This window comes from Falco biarmicus, chromosome 6 (assembly GCF_023638135.1).
Source record: "Falco biarmicus isolate bFalBia1 chromosome 6, bFalBia1.pri, whole genome shotgun sequence".
Taxonomy (NCBI): domain Eukaryota; kingdom Metazoa; phylum Chordata; class Aves; order Falconiformes; family Falconidae; genus Falco; species Falco biarmicus.
In genome coordinates, this window is record NC_079293.1 from 64,714,533 (window position 1) to 64,732,741 (window position 18,209).

General features: G+C 37.1%; 1 protein-coding gene across 1 annotated transcript in view; it reads left to right on the plus strand.

Moving 5' to 3' along the window:
• Positions 1 to 18,209, plus strand: part of REV3L (REV3 like, DNA directed polymerase zeta catalytic subunit) — a 124,789-nt gene that overhangs the window by 33,490 nt on the left and 73,090 nt on the right. Inside the window, exons 2-3 of the mRNA XM_056343093.1 lie at positions 13,934 to 14,123; positions 16,712 to 16,786. Of these exons, the coding sequence (XP_056199068.1) occupies positions 13,934 to 14,123; positions 16,712 to 16,786 (265 nt within the window). The remainder of the gene's footprint in view (positions 1 to 13,933; positions 14,124 to 16,711; positions 16,787 to 18,209) is intronic.

Here is an 18,209-nt window from a genome sequence, read left to right on the forward strand (position 1 = left end):
TTATCTTGGCAAGTGAAGCATCCAGTCTACACAGTCTTTACAACCACTCTGAAGGTTTGTGAGTAAATACAAGACAGCCACATGAAATGGTCTGTACAAGGCAAGCAGTCTTTGGATACATGCTTTCTGTAAAGTGCTCAAATCTTTTAATTTTTTTTGCTGTAGCACTGAGACAGAAAAGGATTCTGCAGTTCTAATTATGTGAAGAACTAGAACAGTGTGTATGTTATCAATTAATGACTGTAACCAAGCCTAAGATAAGAGTGCTGCAAAGACTGGGCATTCTTTGCAGAAAGAAAGGCTAGAGCAGGCAAAAAGCCATGAAACCCTTCAAGTGCTGCCAAGAGACAGCAGACTTTACAGAAGATGAAAAGAGGGGGATGGATGAGGAAGTGGAGTGTCACAGAAGAAACCGAATTAGGAAGTAAGATACTTAATAGTATTGCAAAATGTGCAGTATAAAATAGTAACACCAGCTGTATTACTGAGAGAACATTCATTTACATATTTTGTAATATATATAAGAACAGAAGAAGGCATGAAAAGATCACATTTGATGAGTGACAGATGCTGTGCCTGCGTTTAGCATCTAAGGACTTCAGTGGATGCTAAGGTCTTCTGTTTACCTGGAGTGGGGGGTAAAAAGCCCTGCTTGTTAGTAACCACAGCTGAGGGTGTGGCAGAGATCTGAGGACTATATTTACAGTAAGGCAAAAAGCTGAAGTATACATTCTTTTGAATTACTTTGGATAAATCCATGGGAAAAGAATAAGTCTAAAAAGAGCATTTTCTTTTGGTTTCAAGGACTTCTTTTCTTGTATAAGACTCTTACCCTCCTGTGTCTTTTGACAAGCAAGCAGGCTATCTAATATCTTGGCAAGCAAAATAAAAATAGAAAAATAACATTACTGTAGTGTGATTTCAGTATACCATGCTATTGTAGTGTAAAGGAGGAGAACATGTTCCATCAGAATAATCAGAACGAAAAAAAATGCTGAGAACTACTGTAATCTGAATTTGATTTTTCTGATGCTGCTGTTGTGTCTACTGTTAAAAGTTATTTTTGCACTTGCATAGTACCTCTCAAGAGTTAATCCTGAATAGCTATTGAAGATAAACATAATAATTATTGAACAACTGTAGCGAAGAGGTTAAAAGTTATCTGAAGGAAAGGGGGTGGTAAGATTTTTTTGTGTTTGTGTGTGATACAAGCTATAGAATTGCTCAGGATTTACAGTTCTGTTAGATGAATCAGGATTCAGACCACCAGCTTTCAAGACTATAGCTTCTATAAATTGTCCGTGGAGCTGCTGCCTCCGTAACAGCTCTATGGAATTGAATTTGGCTGGAGATCGGTTCATAGCAAATCAAAGGCTGCTATATCGGCTGAAAATAATTTCCTTTGTGTAGCTGGTTGAAGGTCCTGTCGTGAGAATCCTTAGGAAAGTCTTCAGATAAGGACTTGAGTGAGGTATGTGCAATCTCAATTTATAGCATCTTTTTTAAAAGTTTAAATGGATTACAGCTTTTTTATTGCCCTATCTGCTTGGTGTAGCTTCTTCCCCCCACACACTTGGAAATGTCTTGAACATTCTGCACCTTCATGCATAGCCTTTCTTCGAAGACTCATGAACAGGCAAATATTTTTTTTTTTTAAATGTTTTAAAATAGGCTTGTTGTAAAGGATAATAATTTCTCCCACATTGTTTAATTATTATGTTACAAATGGGCAATGTTTATACCATTACATTATTTAATTTAAGTTATGGTGATATGACTGATTTATGGAAAGTTTGTGGTTAAATATGTTAACATTCCATTGAAAGGTTTTATTACTTGGGGGATTGGGTCTGTAAATTGTTTTTTATTAATTTAATATAAGTAGGGTGAAACTTAATCTGAATGAAGGTTTAAAGCAGAGACTTGCAGCTGTAACACCCTCTGAAATCTTCTGGTGAAGTTACAGATCACAAGGTAGCAGATGTAAGTCTAATAACACTAAGACTTGCTTTACTTTGTTGTCTTTTCCAAACCTTCTGAAATAGTTTGTAGGCTCTAGAGGCTGACATCCAAGGGATCATTTCTGTTAAGGGGTGCATGCTGGGTTAGACTTGAGCAACAGCCAGATTCCCACCTAGCTGCTTATTTGCACCAGCCCCTCTCACTCTGGTATAGCACAGGGATAAAATAGGAAAACCAGAAACAGTAAAACAATAGCCTGAGATAATGACAGGGAAATTGCTTACCAATTACCATTGCAGGCAAGACAGAATCTACTTGGGGAAAATTTAACTAAATTAGTGAGAAACAAACTTAAACATTAAACAGCATACCTATCCTCCCCGCCTCCCACACTCGGCTTCTTTCCTGAACTCCAGAATCCCCAAGCTATATACCCTAGTCCTGCCCTGCAAGCTTGCATGGAGGATGGCAGCAGGTTGCAGTCAGTACGCAATGGTATCTCTCTGCCACTCCTTCCACCTTGCATCCTTCCTCTGCCCTGATGTGGGCTTTGCGCAGACTGCAGTTCCTTCAGGAATATCCTTGTGCTCCACGGCGGGATCCTCCACAGGCAGCAGGGCATATCTGCTCCAATGTGGGCTCTTCCGTGAGCTGCAGGGGATATCTGCTTTGCCTGGAGGTGTTCTTCCTCCTCATTTCTCTTCGGTATTCCCTTTCTTAAACATGTTTTCCCAGAGGTGCCCCCAGCTTGGCTGAGGGGCTCAGCAGTGCCCTGCTGTAGATCTGTTGGAGCTGGCTGTGTCCTGCACAGGGCAGCCTGTAGCCTCTTCCCACAGCAGCCACCCTGGCAGCCCCTGCCTCTGCCAGCAGCTTGCCACATAAACGCTAAACACGGCATTAGTAAGATATTAAGAACACAGTTTATACTCTGGGTCATGAAATTCTGTTCCCAGCTATTACTTGCACACACCATATAGCCCTTTCAAAGGCTTACAGAGGAAAGAGGAAAGGTGTCTAAAGTAAGTAAGTACTCCCAAAGTACGTTGCTGCTTGTCCAAAAATTATCTTGGAACATATGAAAGATGTTAAAAACTTCTTTAATGAAGTAAAAGGGTATAGCTGATAAGGATTATCAAATGTTGCAAATCTGCTTATGGGTATCCTAAGAACAGTGCGTGGGTTTGTGCAGCATATCCTCTAGCATTCATCAGCTAGAGGAACAGGCTGACATGACAGTTACCTGTGAGTGGGTGATCTTAATGCAAATACAAAAGAAAAGAAAAAAATCCAAGAAATACTCATAATTTATTTAGCACTGTTTGAAGAATAGGGAAAGAGAAAACAAAGAGAATGTGCTGTCATTTACTTGTTGAACTAATTTGATCCGTGAGAGTGCATATATTTTACAGTGTATCATTTTTCTGGGATTATACAAGCTTGGTGATATTCAGGAATTTATAAATAATCAACATTTCTGAAAAATGTCTGTAAGATAATACTGATGAAAACACTGTTAATCTTATCACAATTAATGTCAGGGTGTTTTGCTTGCAGTTTAGAATAATAAATAGTCTTTGGCAATAATTTATAGTGCTTTTTTTCTAACTAGCTGTCTAGCTGACAGAAGAATACCCGTTGAACAAAATATTTCAACTAATTTTTTGTGACACAGGAAAAAGAGGCGAATTGTGACTGGAACAATGCACGCTCATTACAGTATTTAACGTCGGCAGATAAGCCTCATACAGAGGTGAAAGTTCAGATTCAATTATCAACCAGCAAAACATTTTCTCCTTTGGGTATATATGTACCAGTTTCCACTTACATGTGGCTTGTGTTACTTTCTGCAAGAAAGACTAATAAGATAGCTAAGAGAATTTCTGTAGCAGCAACAGCCCTTACTGAAAGCTAGTTGAAGGAAATGGAAACCAAAGGCTGCGTGACTGCTCCCCCTTTTTACTACCGATTTATTTTTTCATCCTTTACAGGATGTGGTAAAGTACACACCATTAGTTTATCTGAGACTAGAAAATACACTCTATTATTCAGCTATGCTTTGGTCAGCGTGGTCTAATGTAGTCTGCCTCTGTCACATTCATGCGGTCACTTTTCTTGCCGGAATAGCAGCTTGGCCTGTGTTGCCAGCCTGTGCGTGCCAAGAGCCTGGTGTGATAGCTGGGATCTGTAGCTGGGGCCAGCTACATTTTCCTCCTTCCTGTGTTTTAGTCCATTTCAGCTGGCATCCTAGTGATTTTTGACAGTCATTCTAGTAATATTACTGGTATTGTCCAGCTGCCTACATGAGTGATCTGTCAAGAGAGGAAGGCAGAATATTGCATTTTGTATATAGCTCATTTTGTAGATGGGTGTTTAGTAAGTTAACACCTAACCTTGCCTTGTATGTCATCTTCTAAGAAAAGAATACTGTTGCCATTTCTCATAACTTGCAAGTCATCAAGCTTGTGAAGAACGGTTTGTACATAGCTCATCCTTGACGTCTGAGGTGCTTAACTTCTTAGGTCTCTGTTATTTCAGGAGACTTGTACTTTTATCTTCTATCTTCTATCATTCTATCTTCTGCATCTCTGGTCTTTGCTGGTTCTCTTTTGACTGCATAACAGTAAATTTCATGAGTTATTTTTCCTACAATCTCCACTGTGAATTCAGTTATTTCTGCTTGGTGTGGTAACTGTAGGTAATAGCTGTTCCCTTCTGATGATGTACCTTCATGTCCTATAAATGGTTAGGTTTATCAGTAGTACTTCTGAAACTGAAGATCAGATTGTTTTCTAATGTCACAGCAGGAATTAAAAAAGGTCCTAATCAATTCAAGGCAGGAGGAGGTAGTCTCATGGATATCATCAGAATTTCTTCACTGAGTTGATGTATTAAATGCACTGTCTCAATGTGTATGCTTTTTTTGGTGTTTGCTTGTTATTTATGTGAAAAGGAATAGCAGAACCTCTCTTGGATATTAAAAAAAAAAGGCAAGTTAAAAATTCTCAGTAAAACAAAGATAGTAGCCTTGCTTTGGGGGCTTATAATTGATATTTTCCATCAATAGTAGGGCCCAATGTAAACTCCAGCCTGAGAGGCCTCAAAGGTTACTTCTTTTCTGGATAGCTCACAGTTCAAAGTATCTAATAGACTTCAAATTTTCGTGACTATTGCATGGCTTTCTAGACTGGTGAATAGAAGACTTGGTGAACCAGGTAGTGTCTTAGGCAGGATGTTTCACATTCTTAAGACAGCTTTTTATATCAAACGTAAGTTGTCTGTGAGCAAATTAATTGAATGGATATCAGTTGGAGATGTGACAACTGAAGTGTGTTATGGAGATGCGCAGTAAAAATCAGTGTTTCAAATTAATTTTTTTTGGTGTTACTTACGCTTATCTTTGAACCTGTGAGCAGTTGAAACATCTGTTCTCAGTTGAAACAGGATTCTCTGACCTCTGGACCTTGGGACCTGACACGTTTGTACCTGACACGTTTGTAGACAGCTTGAGAGGAGCTTGTCTTTTGGAAGATAATGGATTCAAGGAAGCTTGTGGGCTTCTTGCTTGAATCTAGAAACTGCCCAGAAATCTGGGATTCTGGGGGGCGGATCTTCATGCTGCTTTCAAAAGCACAAGAATGCCATTATTATTGGGTTTGGAGGGGGGGGTACCCTGTCCCCAAAACCAACAATACATTGCATTTTCTTCTAATTTGTGAGATCTCCTTATCTGCTTTTAGGAGCCTACTGAAGCGGTATGATGTTTATTCCAAATTTTGATCTTTGTTTTTTAGTATGAGGAAAGTTTCTCTCTATATTGCCTTTTTTCTCTTTTAGTGGTATGTATGTCTGGATTAGTTTTTTTATACATAATTGAACTTAACATCTGAATATCCTGCTTTTCTCTCATCTTTGTTTGCCCCCATACTTCAAGTGGAAGAACAAATGTGTTGACTTTTCTTGCTGCCACCTCATAGATGGAAGATTGAGGTCATAAGTTTTTCATATGGTCAGTTTGTTTTAATTTTGCTGATGCAGAAGTGTTGAAGAAAGCTGGGTACAATTTCAGGGTTTAGTAGTGTGAGATAAAAAAAAAAGATGCAGAGGGCCTGATATTTCAAGAATACATTTAGTAGTGTGATTCTAGGCCTACAGATCACTCATGAAAGTTTGCTTTCCTTTCTTGAAGGCTTGCTGAGACAGACATGGCAATGTGCTGAATAGGATACTGCTGCTTGTTTGAACAGTGTCCTATGTCTTCCTAGCCTAGTGTATCCTAGAATCCATCTTTTTTTTTTTTCTCAAGAGTGTTATCTATCCCTTTAACAGATCTTTCAGATGTGAAAGTACTGTTGCATCAAGTTCACAATGAGAAAGTGTATCTTCTATGGTAAGTAACTTGTCCAAGGTCACACATGAAGTCTCCGTAGATGGAAATTGAACTCTTGTCTCTTTGATTCTAGGCTAGGTATTACTTCAGTATGTGCCTAGTTATACAGAGATTTCTAATTTTAAATTACAGAGGGAAAACCCAGCCTTTCTCCCTCTAAGGCTCTTCACATCAAGGGTGAAGGAACAGGCTAGTTATGAGTCACAGGTGCTCATTTTCCTAGTGGATAAGCTTTCTTTTATTTTTTTTTTTTTTCTTTTCACGAGAGTAGAGGTTTTACATGTTATAAGGAACAGTTACGGACTGAAGAATTACAAATAACCAAACACACTATTTGGAGTCAAAAAAATGTAATTAAAAATATTTTTTTTTTCTGTCCCATTCACCAATGTTACTGAAATCAGTGTCTTCTCACATGCCAGAGAAAAACTGAAAGCCTTGACACAAATATCAAATATTATATATGAAATGTGGCTTTTGGGCTCTGTTCTTGATTTTGTTTTGATGATATCTTGCAGCTGCAAGACCTTATTTCATTATTCTTGTTTCTCTAGTATCCAGTATTTATGACTACAGTGCATGTAGTCCTCCCTTTCTTCTTGCCTCCTGGGAAAAAGTTGACTTGATTCAGCACTCTGGGAAAAGGTTGAGAGTTTCATTTAATCACTAAAGAAGTGATATTAATACAATGTTACTACTAAAGAATTCTTTGACATTAAAAGATTAAAATCTTAAGGTTTTGAATGACACAGCAAATGTTTTCAGAGGAAAAGACCTTTCCAAGTTTTTCTAGGGAAGGGATTTGTCTTCATCAAAGTATTGCTGAACTTGTATGAGTCCATGTATGTGACTCATTTGCTTTCTGTGAGAGGTAAAGAATGGTGACTTTAATTTCATAGGCTATATCAGCACTTTAAAGTTGTGCCTATCTAGCAGAGTACAGTAAGCACTCCTGTTGCTACTTGATGTTGTTCTCTGAAGCCTGTTCATGGAGAAAGAGTGAGATTGTCTGTGGTATGGTGACTTCTATTATGGAAAAGTATTTTGAAATTGGGTTCTAACATTTATCCCATCTATAAATTTTCGTTTTTTACAATTGTTTTTCTAACAAGATTGTTACTTTTCCTGTTCTCTGTAGTCCTCTTTGTTCAGTTTGTTTGTCAAATTGTTTTAGTCTGGATGGTTTAACAGTTATTTGAAAATACCTGTTATCTTTTAAAGGTGGTAATGTTGTGTCTTTTGGTTTCTAATGACTTTGCTTTACTATTGCTGTTAAAGGAAGAAAATCCCTTATGACTGTCCAGCCTTTTCTGTATCCTGCAGTGACACACTGGATGTGTTCACATGCATTCTTCTGCTAATACTGTCTGTGTTTAATTAGTCCTGCCACTTTACAAAAACACACTTAAAGTACTTTTAATAGATGGCAAGTGTATAAGAAGCCTGTTGTCTTCAGTCTTCTGCATCTTTTTTTAATCTTCAGCCAGAATTTGCCTAAAATCTTGGGATTTTGCCCTGTATTTAAGTGCTGCTGGATTCTTTTTACTCCCACTCCACTGTATTTTCCAGTGCTCTGGGAGAAATAGATCATAGTCCAGCAATTAAAATAACGGTTTTAGGGAGAGCTTTAACAAAACTGGTTGTTGATTTACATGCAGGGAGTGGGTTCCAGTTAGTTGTCCCCCAAGGCTCTGCTTAGCTTCTTGTAATGGGATCAGCTTGTTCTGTGAAAGAAATATCACAGCAAAATGTGTATGTAGACCAGCACTGAACTGTTCTCTGATTTAGCTTAATTTTTGAAAACTAGGTTTAGTTTTTGTTTTCTGATTGCTAAATGAGATGATACCTATTCAAAATGTTTCCAGTATTGATTTCAGTTTGTGAAGTTTCTGTAATCAGTTCCTAAATTAAGTATTACAAGATAGGAGCTAAACGGCTTTGAGTATAATTTATAAAATGTTACTAAAACTGTATCACAACTGTAGGACATGCTCTCATTCATCATTAGAAATCTCAGATGCAGGTGTTTTATATTTTAGTATCATCCTGTCTAATGCAAAAACAGTAATGAGGCTGAAACTCCCCTGAGCTGCAGAGTCAGGCTCTTATTATTACCGTACAAATCTTGCATTCTTGTCTGTGGTGGTACAAAACCAGGTCTGTAGAGCTTTGCCTGTAGCCTTGTGATTAGGTCAGTCTGATGTGAACACGTTGGATTTGGCTGTTCATAGGTAAGACAGATCCTAGAACCTAGTGTGTGATTTCTTTGGGGTGCCTTTAACTCAGTCTTGACTTACAGACTCAGTAGGTTCCAGTGTACTTTAATATTCTAGGCTATAAACTGCATTGCTTTAGGATCATCTACATGTTCTGTTTAGACAGTTCTCCCATGAGGGTGGAAGTCATCTGGAGGAGGTAACTGGAGGCAGCATCTGCACAAGCTCTCCCCTTGCTGTAATACGAGCCAGCAGATAGTTATGGATGTGGAATTGTATCCAGAACAGATGGAGTTCTGTCTTCTCCTCCTCCAGTATATACACGGATTTTTCTGCACTAGCTGTGGTGAATCCTTAGGTGTTCCTTGTCTAACCTGTTTGCATACTTTATTCCTGAACTGGACAATACAGTAGTACCTTATTAATAATTTTCAGATTTTTATTTTTTACAATAATTTGTTCAATTTGATCTCAGTGGAAAGAAATTTTAGAAGTTTAAAGCAAAATCAGTTTTTTCAAATGGTGAAAAAGCACTTCTCTGCGGACACTTTAATAATCCTCAGGTTCTCTAGCTTGTTGTATTGTGAAATCAGGTGTTCATATGCTTTGGCAGGGGGAGGTGGACCAAATGACCTCCAGAGGTCCCTTCCAACATCAACCATTCTGTGATTCTGTGTAGACAGCATCTCAGTTTTATCTGTATTAGCTCATCCTATATGGCTGAGCATTCTGGTGGTCAGTAGAGGTCAGTTCTTGCATCTTCTTGAGTAGTTGTTGAACAACTTTGCATTCCTTTACCATATTGGTTTCAGTTGTCTTCTAATTCTTTCGAAGTTTCCTGTCTTAGGGTTACTACAGGTTTTTTTCTTCTAATTTTTTAATTGATACAGTAGCTCAAGGATTACGCTTGGTATGTGTTCCTAATAGTAATGCATATGGCAACCATCTTAAAAAAAAAAAAAAAAAAAAAAAAAACAACCAACAAAAAAACCACCAGCAGGTTGGCTTTCTTAGTCTCTCTCTTGGGGGTTTCCAGTACACAAAAACTATATTTGGTTTTAATACTTTGGTAACATTTATGCATTTGCTTTTGTAAGTATGGGTTTGGAGAATGGGCCACTTTCTTCACTGTCTGAAAATACTGCATTTATATTATTTTTGAAATACTGATTCATTATTATTATGGCTGTTTATCTATATTGCCATTTAGTTTGCAGTTTCTTCTTTTCAGAGAAGATAGCCAGTTTGCTAGTTGAGTGTCTCATAATATCTCAAGGTTTTGTGTATTGCCTCTTTTCTGTGTTGTAGCAGCACTTTCTGCGTTCCTTCGTTCACCACTTCAGCCTGAAAAAGACTTGTGAATAAACCTGAGCTTTACTTCTAGATTTCTGTATGTTTACACAGCAGCAACCTTGAGTCATACACTGGAATGCTTGATCTGTGACCTGCAAATAATTCAGCCAGTGCAGACCCCATTCTTTAAGGGAGCATGGGCCAGAGAAATTGTTGGGGCAGCAGCTTCCTCCTGGCTGATAACATGATCACCGCCAGTCCTAGCATTTATGTACACATTATGTTAATTTGTTAATGGAGACATCATATGTACCGCTTGGGTACAGAATGGTTGCGATGCATGTGCACAGTAGGTCCATGATGAGGCCACAGCATGAAATGTTTAAGTGGCCTGTCCCATCTGAAAACTCTGCGAATCACTTCCAGGTGTCCAGTTCTGCATCAGGAAATCTTGAGGACAGCGATCATATAAACCATATGGCTTTTCTGCAGAATCTGCTGTCAAGCACCACTTCCATTGATTCTACAGATGTAAAGAAACCGATAAATAGATGTAAAAATAACATTTGCTGGTCACTGTAAGCAGTTGCTGCTGTTCTAGCAGTACAAATTTGCTTCTGTCTCTAACTCTGAAAAGAAACATAAGATTGACACATTTAAAGCATAAAACTTCTTAACCTTATCCCAAGCCAAGTTTGTAATTTATATTAAATGATGAGTTTGTGTGGTCTGAGATCCTCAGTGAGTAGAGCTGTTTTCTCCTTGTTGGCTTGATTGGAAAGAATCCACTAGAACTTGTAATGCTTAGTGCAAACCATGGTTGCTGTCACTGGAGTCAGCTTCAGACTCAACACCATGATGTTTGGTGCAGTTTGATGCTTTTGTTTAAACGATGGAAGCAAATGACTCTGTTCTTAACACTGGCAGAGTAAGACTTGTAGTAATATGGATTGTAAATAAAAATAGTACTATGACCAAATATTGCAGTAAATGAGTCAGTACTAACAAGGATCAGAGTACTTGTATAAACCCATGTAACTTGACAACTGCTGGCCTGATAGGAGACTTGGAGCAGCAATGGTTTGTTTGCTTTCTTGGCAGAATCAAAAATGAAAAGCAGCTCAGTGTGTATGTTTTCTAAGATCTCCCTGGAGTTAGGTGGTAATTTTGCTTTTTGGTCACTTGAAAGCTATAGTGTTCTTCACTATAGTGAAGTTCATGGGGTTTTGCCCATAAAGGGGAGTGCAGGGGAAGGAGGCAAAAGAAAATAGAAAGAAGCTTTCTTTGTAAATGTTCTCTTTTTTTATTCAACAATAAAATGCCATTTCAGTTCAGCACGAACTGTTAAATACCTGCAGTAGAAATGGATATATTGCTTTTTAAATTTGAGTAATGAGGTGCTAGCTATGAAAGCATTATTATCAAATTGTCTTGCATCACTGGAAAGGAACGTGAATTTAAGTACAGTAAGTTTAGACTGTCTCCCTGTTCTGTTTATTCTGGTGCTTTGCAGTTTGTTTTTTGGGGGAACGTAAATTAACTGTAATTCAGAAAAGCTGGGCAACCATTAAAACAAAGGTGGTTTTTTTTTTTAAAGTTATCAAAAAGAAAAAAGTTCATAGCTAATACATGTTTAAAAAAAGGTGCAGAACTGATTTTTGACTGAGAAGCTGTAGGTAGCAAACACCTGAATTTATAAAATTCATGGTGGATAGACCTGTGTATTTGCCAGAAATTCTTGGTCTGTAACTCCAGTATCCATTATCAAATTTAGTTTGGAGTGGGTTGGTTGGTTCACTTGTTCTTTTAAAAGCTTCAGGAGGCATTCTGGCAAATTACATACATGAATAAATTTGAATTTCTTCCTGAACATAATCCTGACATGTATTTGAAAAACAAAACAAACATAATTTGAAAATCAAGCAAACAAAAAAACCCCACACCACCATATCCAAATCCACACATCCACTGTCCCCTCCAACTCAAGAGAAAAAAAAACAACCACAAACCATCCAAAATCCCATACCCCACCCCCCCCAAAAAAATGAATAGAAGAACTGAGGAGATTTAGACAACTATGAATCTATTGTTAATTACATGGCAGAGGGAGCAATCCTTTATTTCCAAATTAAGTCTTAAGTACAACACTCAGATTTGTTGGCGACTCAGTATCGAAAATAAATGGTCTGCTACTACTGCACAGATCAATACTCTCTGTTCACATGCTACTACTAATCAATGAATTCTCTCATGTTAGGGGGCAAAAGGTTTTCCTGCCATATAAAGCTGTTACTGTCCTTTATTTTGCCATTTAAAAAAAACCCTCTAGTTCATAGTTTCTCTTTCTTTAGTTTCCCCTTTTTCTTAGTGTATTATTATTTGAAATACATAATACAGAAATGTCTTCTCCTGAAATAGTTTAAAAGCATGGGCAGAATTTATCACAGATGATGGCCTCAACATTATGCATGAGTATATATAGGTTGTATTTAAATATTGCTGTAGAGATTTGATAGGGTGACTTACAAGAAGAATGAAATTCACCTTGGAAAATGGACTTGTACTAACATCCTTTGAGCGGCTTCTTTCACTTCTAGACATTACATGAAGGTCTGTTAAATATTTGAAGAAAGAGCAACACATTTGATCTTACCCCCAGTAAAAAAAATGCGGTGGTGTTTATGGTATTCAGAGGCATGCATGTCACAGGTGTAAAAATTTGTAAACAGTCCTGATTCTGAAGCTCTGTTCTTCCTGCACTTCAGTGGACTTAGAGCTGTCTTCACTGGGTGGGGTGCACTGATGTGGGTATGAATTAGTGTAAATAGTTCAGGTAAGGTCCTGTCTGCTGAGAAATAACGTCAGTTTGAAAGAATAGACTTTTGGAAGTCTTTTTGTTGGTCTTGTGGACCAGTGCAGTTGTACTGCCTCTTTCCCTGTAATATTTATCGCCTGACTGGTGAAAGCACTGCCTTTAGATACTGTTTTGCTATCTTTATACAGGGGAGTTATCCAAACAAAATGCAGTATCGTAGAATATCTCTAGTTGGAAGGGACCCGTAAGGGTCATCAAGTCCAACTCCCTACTCCTTGCAGGACTACCTAAAACTAAACTGTATGACTATGAGCCTTGTCCAGACACTCCTCAAACTCTGACAGGCTTGGTGCTGTGACTGCTTCCGTTTGCCTGTTGTTATGGTGTCGTGGGGCTTAATCAGCAATGTGTGCTAGCAGTATTTTCCTGTGAAACTTTTTCACTGACCAGCAAGAAGTCATGAATGATTCTGGGGGCTGAAAGGATGGTAGGCAGGACCTGATGTTAGTTTCAGTAGCTTATGCATACTCTGTTGTATTCCATGAGGAAAAAAACAGAGAAGACTCATTGCAGTTGAGATTAGCCCTCAGAAAAACATGGTAGGTTTGGGAAAACCTGGTCTGCATCTCTGTACTGTCTTGTCTAAAGCAGAAGCTCAAGCTGTGGTCTAGCACAATGGTTTTTGTGATGCGTTGTTTCATTCTGCTGTTACTGCAGACTCACGAAAGCTCATGCTGAGAAGCAAGCACGTTGTTAGAAGGCTAGAGATCTGCATATCCAATAGAGACCTCTTGGGAATCCACAGATCTAAAACGTTGAAAATCACCTGGTTTTTTTCCATATACCAACTTAAGTCTTAGTTGTGTGCTCATTCTAGTGAGAAATGGGAAGAACTTTGATACTCCAAAATTTTCACTAAGGCTGAGAAGCTCAGCATGCAAAATTATTCTCAGAGAGGTGTTGTGTTAGTACTACAAAGAAAACCATTAGTGGGAAATTCTGCTGTTATACAAGTGTAATCCTGTGTACGTCATGTAACCACATCTGTTCTGTATTGCTTTGGTCAATGAAACAAATGTGAGAGCTGCTCTAAGTTGGTACATTATTGTTTGAAATACACCTGAACCCGTTTCATAAATTTATCCTGTTCCTGCAGAACCTGAAAATAACGTAAAAAAAAAAACAATCAAACCTAGGGACTGTTTGGAAGAAGGAAAAGATGTAGCCATTAGAAAATAAATGTTTACCTTGTCTTTTTAGGTCAGAAGACTTGTCTCCACTTACATGGTATCTTTCCTTACCTCTATGTACCATATGATGGTTTCGGACAGCATCCAGAATACTATCTTCGTCAAGTGGCATTCAGCATTGACAGAGCACTTAATGTGGCTTTAGGCAATCCGTCTTCTAATATTCAACATGTTTTTAAAGTGTCATTAGTATCTGGAATGTAAGTATGACCTCTTAGGATTTTTGGTTATTTGTTTTGCAATGTTTTTGCAGTTGTACTACATAGAAGCACTTAACATGGACTTGGGTGACTGCAGTGCTTCTTCTTTCCCACTTGCTTTGACTTTAACATAATCAACAGATTTTCCCCAATCTAATTCTCTCAGCAGTGCAGACCGTGAAGTGCAGGCTCTTAACCAATAGTTTACTTACCGGTCAAACTGACTGTTTTATTTTGTGTAGCTTTCTATTACTGCTGGAACTATATGCTGTTACTGAATGGTAACATTTTATGGATTCTCTTAATCAATTTTTATTTATCTTGCATAACTAAGGACTGAAAAATGTGTCAAATCATAGTGAATAATAGGAAGCGGTCCTAGAGGAACACAGTTAGTCTATACATGCATTGAATTTCTCATCTTCAAAACAATGTAAATGCTAATTTTCAGTACTATGCAGCACTATCTTCTATCAAAAGTGCATGAAAAAACCACATGTTCATTCTATTAAGTTTAGGAAGATAATTCTTCTGTTCCCAGCCACTTCTAGTGGTATCTTATAGATAGTGCTAGTAAAGTGGCTGCAATAAGTTCTTTTCATTTTTAATCGGAACTTTCTGATGTGGTTTTGCAGTAACAAGGAAGGTAACACCCAAATTTCTTATTTTTGTTCTTTGTGTGAAGAACTATGTGAATTGCAGTATAGCTGTTCCTCTCAACAGTGAGAGCTGGGCAGGGTGAACTGCTGAAGACAATCTTTCCTGGAATCAGTGAGAAAACATAGAGACTAGGAGAACCTGCCTTTTTCACCTCTCGTGCCTTAGAGCTTCAAAGCAGTCATTACTGAAAGTCAGATGCTCAGTGCCTTAAAGAAGCATAGAAAAGTGTGTTTCATGGTATTTTGTTTGCTTGCCCAAGAGGGTAATGGGAAGCACCTAACAGAAAATGTAATTTATCTTCATCTTTACCTGTGTAGACAGACATGTTTATGTAGTCACACAAATCTGTTTTCTTCTGTTCTGACCTGAGTCAGATTATGTGCATAGATATTATAGTGTCTCTGTGGTAAGAAACCAATATATTTCATTACATCTTGGAGATTATTTTATCTCTTCTCTTCTGCATTAGCAGGGAAATTGTTATGTAATAAAGGTGTTTGCAAAACCTTTATATTTCTAATGTAAGATTTCTGTTGTGTTAACTTCCAAACATAGTGAAGGTCCAAGAATAAAAACGGTGACATTCACTGTCCTTGTGAAGTTGAAGTAGGTGTTTGTAACTAACCTTGGAAGTGCTGTAAATCTTGCTCTCCCTGCTGCCATGTTGATGTGAGCATGGATCACTTGCCATGCAAGTGATGACTTTTTTTAAAGTAACTTTTCATTTACATGCCTACAGCACATTGAGTCATCATAACTCACTGTATAGAACCTGTCGTTAGATTCATACTATCTCTGTAAGAGATTGATTTGTGATAAAGATCTGATCTTCACCTTTCCTGTTCTCTTAACAGCTTAAAGTTTGTTGTTTCAACTTAGCTCAGTTTTACCTTCATAAACGTTTTTTTTAATAGTTAATTCTAGCTTTTGGAGATATTAAATGTGTGCATATTTAACCATATTTAGAATCACAGTATTAATGCTGTAGTTGTGCAGTTCTGCTGAGTTGGCATTTAAGTCTGAAATCCCTCTTACTACTCAATTTATTTTTTTTTTACTTAGCAGGTAAGCATCACAGTTGCATTTTTAATAATATTTTTGATAAAGAGATTGTATTTTATTTTGTAGAGGTAACATTTAAATGTATGCTTTCCTGAATTTCTGTTGACTTTGGTTGTGATTACTGCAAACTGTAGACTTCTTTCATTCATCCAATGTGTTGAATTATGGCCTGTTTCCTTAACATGCTGTTTTACAAGCCTGTTAGATTAGATTAGAATTATAGATGCTGAAAAGTCAGTAATTCAGTCAAGTAATACCAGAATTAGTGCTGCCTGTTCAACCTCAGTTTAGTCTTGACATATTCATTATGGTATGTATTCTTTAATTGCATTCTCAAATCCTATTTTCTTCAGGATTCATGCCTCATTTAGTGCACAAGATGATTAGTAATCACTGAGAAGGGGCAGATATTCACTCCTTTAAGCTGTTCTCATTGTTCAGTTATTTACGTTACACAGCCAGTATTTACTCATTTACACCTGATCTGTAGAATTCATGTCCTTAAGGACTTCATTACAGCGTTTATCAGAAAGACCAAGCACTGTTTTCGAAGCAGTCCAACACTAATAAATTATGATGGTGAGCCATCAGTGTGTTTACATGTGGAGAAAGTGAGAAACTATGTTAAGCTGGCAAGTGCCTTCTAATGTAATTTTTTAAAAGATATTTTGATATGCATAGGGTCTTTTATATTTATAAAGTAACATAGTGCTCCCTTTGTCCTGACATGGGAATTTCCATTCTGCTGGATATGCAGTTTATCTTGTAATTTCCCCTCCCTGGATTTTAATACTCTTTATAGTAAAATGTGGTTGAATAAATGCCACAGCATACTGGCTAGCTTCTTGCTTTTACTTCTTCTCCAGGCCTTTTTATGGTTACCATGAAAAGGAGAGACAGTTTATGAAGATTTATCTTTACAATCCTGCAATGGTAAAAAGGTAAGGATGCGGTGATATGAAGTTCTGGCTGATTTCCTTAAATGTTGAATTAAAAAGTCAATTTTGAAGCAAGATACACCTAGATCTTAACAAAATAAAAGCAACAAAGTTATTGTCCAAATTTTTCAAAACACATAAAAGTATTACTAATTCTAAGCATACCAATAATCTTCTTAAAGCAGTAGCATGTTAGGAAAGCAAGACAAAATATAATTGCCTTTAGTAGTCTTGTATTAACTGTAATTCTTGAACACTTGAACAAATTTGCATCAGGTTACTTTTCCTGTAACTCTTAAGGAAAACAGTGTAGTACTCTCATATATTACGAAGTAGATTTTGCTAGTTTTTAAGTTTTTAAATTCTAGCACCCATTAAAATTCAAAATATACTTGGAAAACTGGATAGTTTTTGTTATTAGACAGTTTCTCTATTTCTCAATAGGGTAATGTTCTGTTAAATGAAAGTGCAGCTGATCTCAATCTTCCTGTCACACTAGTTGCAGTAAATTCAGGAATAAATAAGGAGGAATTATTTCTCAAGCATAAACTGAAATCCCTTGAGTGTGTAGTATTACCTGTCATAACCTATTTTTAAAGCTCTGCTATATGATCCTAAGATAGGATTGTCTGGTTTTTGTTCTAGACTAGTAAAATTTTGCATTATTTTAAATTTCTATCTTAAGGTAATCTATGTGCATGTATGACATGACAGTTCTTTCAGACTCCTCATGTTTGAATTACTTCTGTCCAAATAAGGACTGTAATTGCACTTAAATTATTTTCTTAATTTTTCTGTATAAAACTATTTTTTGAACCCAATTTAGTGCACTTAGATATGTTTAGTGCTTTTCTTTGATTTACAGATATATCCTGTTAGTTTGAGATTTATCACACCAATTTGTAATTATCCAAATACCTGCAGTTATTTTTAAATGTGTGGATGTTTAAAAGAACAGGTTTGTCATGCTCCTAGGGAGGTATTAAAACGGAGCTTCTGTGTGTATACAGTATGCAACTTCAAATTCACGTAGGACATCATATATATATATTTATATATATATATAAAGGAGAACCAGAGAGACTTTCAAAGTTATTACTGCTGATAGGTCCATAGCTGCCACAGTTACTCTGTAGAAAGATTTCCATGGACTATAGTGTCTTTGGATCAGTTGGAGTACATGGTATGATGTTTTTTCAGGGGTGGGTGGGTTTTCTTTGGGTTTAGTTTTGGGTTTTTTCTTTTAAGCTGGAGGATTCACAGCTCATTTGTAATTAACACTCAAAGATTGAATCATTATTAGCAGAAATAATTTTTGTGGGTTTGTTATTGTGAAAACAAAATTCTTGAGTTAAAAATCCAACTAAGGCAAAATTTAAGAAGTGTAAGTATTTTATAATTTGATAAAATCAAATATCAATATTGT